The 6,652-nt window shown below is 49.9% G+C and overlaps 1 protein-coding gene across 1 annotated transcript; it reads right to left on the bottom strand.

The window, feature by feature from the left end:
- Positions 1 to 232: 232 nt before the first annotated feature.
- LOC148875889 (pyrroline-5-carboxylate reductase) lies at positions 233 to 1,079 on the bottom strand. The gene has a single exon (XM_088965651.1). It carries the CDS (start codon positions 931 to 933, stop codon positions 424 to 426), a length of 510 nt encoding a protein of 169 aa, XP_088821777.1. The 5' UTR covers positions 934 to 1,079; the 3' UTR covers positions 233 to 423.
- Between the last annotated feature and the right edge of the window lie 5,573 nt (positions 1,080 to 6,652).

The raw sequence follows: 6,652 nt of genomic DNA on the forward strand, positions 1-6,652 counted from the left end.
AAGCAGATTTACGCTTTCTCTTTGCAGAGAGAAAACTCTTATCTCTTCAACAAACAAATCATACCCAAGCACCAATCAATCATAAATTTTGTCAGGTTGGTTGTTGGGGCTCTACCTACTCCTGTCCTAAAGAACCTAAGCACAGAACAGACCAAAGTCAATAAGCGATGAGCCCTACTTCTGGAAAATTCAACTCACACATGCACATTATACAATCCCCCGATCAAATCGATGATGCCCAAAATTTTCTGGATTTCATATTAGTCGTGTATTACCAGAAAAACAGAAGATAGACCACAAGATCAGCTGCCATTAACTAACCCTATTTGAATTTTGAAGTGAAGGAGGGAAAGAAAGAAAGGAAAAATTAAAAGAAATTACTAAGAAAAGAAAGAAAAATGAAAAACCGTGGAATCGACAGAATCAATCGTCTTCGCCTATCCTCCTCACAAGCACCAAGTACCCAAGAAACGCACAGAAGGCGGCCACGATATTCCCTTCCCTAATCACAATCTTGATGGCAAACCCTGTAATATCTGTCGTGATCTTCCTCCCTTCCAGCACCAGAGATCGCTGGGGCTTGCCGCAGAAAGTAAGGAGCACCAGCACAGTAATCCATGTGAGAACCATGGCGGGCAGGGCAACGGCCAGGGCTGCCACCATAGAAAGCAGGCCAAACACAGCTCCGAAGAGGACCGAGGCGTAAAGGGCCGGCCACCCAGCACCAGCAGCACCGTCGGAGTTGGAGTTGTACCAGGAAAGAATGGACCGAAGGAGGCTCCATGAGGAAGACAGCAGAAGAGCATAGACTAACACGAACAGACAAACCCATGTTCTTCTCTTGCTCATCAATCGCCTTAGCAAAGCCCAGGTGTCGGAGGAGCCCTTTTGCTCCTCCTCTTCCTTTTTCTCTTCTTCAAAGTCTTCTGCCATTGATGATCTGCTCGACCCTTCGATTTTTCTGAGCTGAGGAGGTTTCCGCTATGCCTTCAACGAGGTCGCTGAGAAGAGACGGTAGCAAATTTTTGGGGGGAAAGGATTGAGTGTCTGGATAGTTTTGGTTTTGGTGTGGTGGGTCTCTCTGATCAGATATAAATCAGATGCTTCACGGCTTTATTTAGGTCGACGCTTCGACCTTTCCTTTTACCCTCTGTAACAATCTAATGGAATCATGAAGCATCAGAGCAAGGCACCCTTGGCTCTGCTAACGGGGACCAATAGTGATAGCGAGTCGACGACGGCGTCATAACGGCAGTAAGACACGAAGGACACCATCGGATTGACGGCGTCAATCCGAGGCCGCACCGACCGGACCAACTCAGCCCGAGATTTTTTGTCCTCGGATTGGATTTCAAACGACTTCGCGTTTTTTTATTTAGTTGTATGGGTTTATACCGAACTCTTAGCCATGTTTCGTTTGATGGAAATGTTAAGGAAAGAAAATGAAAGGTAGGGAAAGGTTTTCCTCTCTTTCTTTTCTTTTTCCTACTTTTTCTTTCAAATCAAACATAGCATTAGATAATCTGATCCAATCACTCTTAATTGGCACTTGCGTGGCTCCTTAGAAGTACCTGGGACGAGAGGGAAGAAGAAGAACTCTCGGGGATTTACCCGGCGTGAACATTCTAATGATTAAGTCAGTATTTTGTGTAATAAGGAAAGGGAAAAAGAAGGCTAAGAGTGAAAATTGCACAAGTGATTCGAAGATACCTTGTTCCTTGAGAATAAGCCCCTTATAACTGAATTCCGTTGCTTCAGGCCCTCTGCTTCTGACAAAGCAGGTATAACCGCCACTGTCAGTCTGCCACAGCCGTTACAGGCAAGGCTAAGGTGGCACGCGCGGAGCCGTCGTTGTAGGGTGCGTGCCTGTTAGGTGCGAGACACCTTTCTAAAAGTGACAGGAACGACGCTATCTAACGAGAGACATGTCTGTTGTCCACAGATTTGTCGGGTACGACGGTTGAGCAGGAAGCCTTCTTGTGGTATGCCGAGCTACCCTTCCGCAAATTACCCTAAGCCGGGCTGTCTCTTGAGTGACGAGCTGCCCGTAGAAAATTATGCCGAGCTGGTTGACCCGGGGTGTCTATGCCTCGGGGTGTCCAGAGATGGATCGGTGCGTTCTTGTCTGAGAGTGGCCCGAGGTCCATTGGGAGGAGCTCGGGTCTAAAGAGAGGTCAAGATGCCCCGAACTCGGGGCGTCTCGAAGTGCCTTAATCTCAGAGTGGAGGTGCGGGTGAGGCGGCTTCCGGTGAGTGGTTTATCCGCCCAGTTGCCGAGCTAAACTCGGTGGAACCTTCCCTCCGAGTTATGGTCACGTCCGTTGCGCTATGTTGAGTCGCTGTTTGAGCAAGGTCACACCCACATGTACCCGTACTGCAAGGTCGGGCCAAATCACCCCCCATCAATTGCCCCCCACTCCCTGCGTTGGCGGCGATGACCCAGCGCGGGGAGGTCATGACACGCCGGGTGGATTTGGCGTTGGTCTTCATGCCACTTTGTCGCGCGCTCCGTCCAGCTGGACCGGTCTAGTGCCCAGTTTGATCAAGAAAGACTCGAGTCACGTCTGGATTACGCGCAGATCTCATTAGATTTGGACTTCGCGGACGTCAAAAACGCGTTAAACCGTTTTCGTCTCGAGGAACCCGCAGCTGTGGATATAAATAGGGGGACCCTTGGCCATTTTCTTCGCCACAAAGCTCTCGTCATTAGTGTTTGAGCTTGCGTCGGAGGTCTCTTAGCTCGGGTCTTCTAGTTCGTCCTGTTCTCCTAGTCTGATTGCATTTCTTTTGGTGAGTCCTCCCAAGCTGCCTTCCCCTTTTCAATTTGTTTCTTCCCTTTAGTTCGCTATGTCATCTAGTGTAGACAGCTTTATCGACGAGCCCGAGGCGGGTACCTCGGCTCGGGGTGGCTCCTCTACTGCTCAACCATCCGAAGTACGGGTGGCTTCGGGTCATCTGGCGTCCACCTCCCACCGAGGTTGAGAGCCAAATCAATTTGGCCCTTCTATAATGACTTCGGAGAGGCTCATACAGAGGTTCCACCTCCCTAAGGAATACTCATATAGCCTTCCCACCGGCAACTTCCCATGGGAGCACGGTCCTGAGGAGATCGTGATCTTCAGGGAGCAAGGTGGTCTTCTCTGTGGGAGTAGCTCATCTTCGTTTGTCTAATCATTGTATGTCTCTAATCGTAGCGTAGGCACTTCGATCTCTGCGGGAGTCACTGCTTCAGTATCGTAGGTGAGATTGAAGGGTGTTTCTCCCATGGTGGTCTTCTCTGTGGTCCAGTATGCCCATATAACACTAGGTAGTTCATCTGCCCACAATCCTTTAGCCCGGTCCAACCGTGCCTTTAATCTATGGAGGATGGCTCTGTTTGTGACTTTTGCCTGACCGTTTTCTTGAGGGTGTGCGACTGAAATAAAGTTCTGTCGGATTCCCATGTTTTAGCACCAGTCTTGAAATTTGATGTCCTCGAACTAATTGCCATTGTCGGAAAACAATACCCGAGGTAATCCGAAGCGGCACATGATGTTCTTCCAAAAGAATTTTTGAACATTTCGGGTTGTGATCGTCACAAGGGGTTCAACTTCTACCCACTTGGTAAAATAGTCCACTGCTACCACTAAGAACTCCCTTCCACCCGTTGCTGGCGGGAATGGCCCGAGTAGATCGATGCCCCACTGTGCAAAGGGCCACGGGCTGGTGAGATACTTGAGGTTGGCGGCGGGTTGGTGGTGAATATTGGCATGTCTGTGGCATTTGTCACATTTTCTAACGAGTTCAATGGCACATGCCTTCATTCTTGGCCAATAATACCCTTGTCGGAGTGCCTTTTGGGCGAGGGCCCTGCCCCCCAAGTGTCTGCTGCACAGACCCTCATGAGTGCTGCGGAGTACGAGCTCGGCTTTGGTAGGTCGCAGACAATGTAGGTAGAGGAGCGTGTAGGATCTCCGATATAGCCATTCGTCTATCATGACATATTTGGCTACCTGGCGCTACACCCTTCTAGCTGCATTGCGATCTGCAGGAAGGGCCCCATGTAACAAGAAGCTCGCGAGCGGATCAATCCAGCTCGGCTCTGCTTGAATGACGGGAGCAACCTCCTCTGCCCCCCTGAGAATGCTAGGCCGAGACAGGTCCTCTATGTACACGGTTCTCATGGTGGTGTCGCTAGTGTTGGCTAACCTGGACAGGGCGTCGGCCTCAGTGTTCTCCAACCTAAGGATTTGTCTGATGAAGTGTGACTAGAAGCTGAGCAGGGCCTCTCTGACTTTGGCTAAGTAGGCGACCATGGTCGGCTCGCAAGCTTCATATTCGCCAGTGACCTAGTTGACCACGAGCTGGGAGTCGCTGCAGACAACGATGTGCTTGGCTTTTACTTCTCTGGCTAAGGCTAGTCCAGCTATCAACGCCTCGTACTCTGCTTCATTGTTAGATGTCGCGAACTCGAAGCGTAGCGCGTACTCCAATTTCGTACCACTTGGGCATGCTGAACTATTCCGACACCTTTGCCCTGTTGGTTCGAGGAGCTATCTACATGAAGGATCCAAGGCTCCTCATCCCAACTCGTGCTTAGCCTAGCTAGGAGAGATGCCACACTTGCTGCTACCTCACGGGGCTCGGGCTGAACCAGCCTGGAAGCTTCGAGCTCACTCGAACTGGGGACCTCATGCTCAACCGGCCTAGGAACCTCAGAGCTGAATGTGCACTCGGCGATGAAATCTGCTAAGGCTTGAGCCTTAATGGCAGTTCGCGGCTTGTACTGGAGGTCGTACTCGCTGAGCTCAATGGCCCACTTCGTCAACCGACCAGAGACCTAGGGCTTAAGTAAGACTTGCCTCAGAGGTTTGTCGGTAAGGACGATGACAGTATGAGCTTGGAAGTACGGGCAGAGCTTCCGAGCTACAATTATCAGTGCGTATGCTAGCTTTTCCATCTCCAAGTATCTCATCTCTTCTCCCTGCAATACTTTACTAACATAATAGATGGGTCATTGGACCCGATTTACTTCCTTTATTAGTACCAAACTGACCACTTCGTTGCTCGCCGAGAGGTACAGTTCTAAAACATCGGCCTCCTCGGGCCGGGTTAAGGTCGGCACACTGGCGAGGTATTTCTTGAGCTCGTCGAACGCGAGCTGGCAGTCTTGGGTCCATTCGAACCCTTTGCTCTAAATTGCCTTAAAGAACGGCAGACAGCGGTCCGTCAATTTGGACATGAAGCGGCTCAGGGCAGCTATGCGGCCATTCAACCTCTGAACCTCCTTCAACTTCCGGGGTGGTCTCATATCTAAAATGGCCTTAATCTTATCCGGGTCGGCTTCAATGCCGCGCCAGTTAACGATGTACCCTAGGAACTTGCCCGAGGTCACACCAAATACACACTTGTTTGGGTTCAGTCTCATATTAAACTTATGCAGAATTTCAAAAATAGAATGCAAATCTTGTATTAATTCATGTGAGAATTGAGTTTTGACGATCATGTCGTCTACATAACATTTTACTTTTCTGTCGATTAACGGTGCAAAGAATTTATTTACAAGCCTTTGAAAGGTTGCCCCTGCATTTTTCAACTCGAAGGGCATAACCTTGTAACAGTACATGCCGAATTCCGTGATGAAGGCAGCCTTTTCTTTGTCCATCGGGTCCATCTTGATTTGGTTATAGCCCGAATAGGCGTCCAAGAAACTTAGCAACTCATGCCCTGAGGTCACGTCCACCAAGCGGTCAATTCTGGGGAGCGGGAAGCAGTCTTTTGGGCAAGCCCTGTTCAGGTCGGTGTAGTCGACGCACATGCGCCACTTGCCGTTGGCCTTCTTTACCAGGATGGGGTTGGCCACCCAGCTCGGCTAATGGACTTCTCTTATGAAGTCATTGATTCTTAGCTTTATTATGAGCGTGTCATTGTGGGGATAGTGGACCCCTCGCACATCATCTTCTATGAAGAAAATTGGGTCTCCCATCCTCGGCCACTTTGGGGGGTTCTGCTCCTCTTGGGTGGCCTCATGAACTGACATTCAGGCTGCCGCTGAAGTGCAACCCACAACGATCGAACCTCCCACTATCATGTGGATGGTCCCCCGAACTAGCCTCTCCTCCGGAGGTTGCCTCTGCGGTTGTTCGACCGGTCTGCTACTGGACTTGGGAGCATCCTTATCGTGCTCCCCTTGCCGACTTGTTTTATTACTATTGTTATTATTATTTTGTACAAAGTTTCTCAAATATCCGCGATGGATGAGCTCCTCTATCTCGTCGCGGAGGTTTTTACAACTCTCGGTACTATGATCGTGATCTTTGTGAAAACTGCAATACAGACTCTTATTTCTTTCATTGGGATTCCCCCTCAGACGGGGTGGCCACTATACGTACGGGGCATCCTTGATCGCCATTAGGATTTTGGCCCGCTTCGCGTTCAGTGGGGTGTAATAAGCTCGGTCCGCTACAGGAGCTCGGAATAATTGACTCGGCTTTGCCCCCCAAACTGTATCCTTTTTCTTTCGGCTGCCCCCTTGACTTGAAGGCTCTCCTTCCCTCTTTCTTTTTTTGGGCGCCCCCTCGCCCTTCTGGTTGATCTCCTCTTTGGTGCCTATGAACCTGTCCGCGAGCTTCAGAAACTCGGTTATGGTCGTTGGATGGTTAATGACCATGTGC

This window comes from Nelumbo lutea, chromosome 1 (assembly GCF_056320005.1).
Source record: "Nelumbo lutea isolate HS-2025 chromosome 1, American lotus-T2T, whole genome shotgun sequence".
In the NCBI taxonomy this organism is placed as follows: domain Eukaryota; kingdom Viridiplantae; phylum Streptophyta; class Magnoliopsida; order Proteales; family Nelumbonaceae; genus Nelumbo; species Nelumbo lutea.

Bases quoted from the DNA above. Each gene is read 5' to 3' on its own strand.
- LOC148875889 (XM_088965651.1), bottom strand. From the start codon at position 933: ATGGCAGAAGACTTTGAAGAAGAGAAAAAGGAAGAGGAGGAGCAAAAG.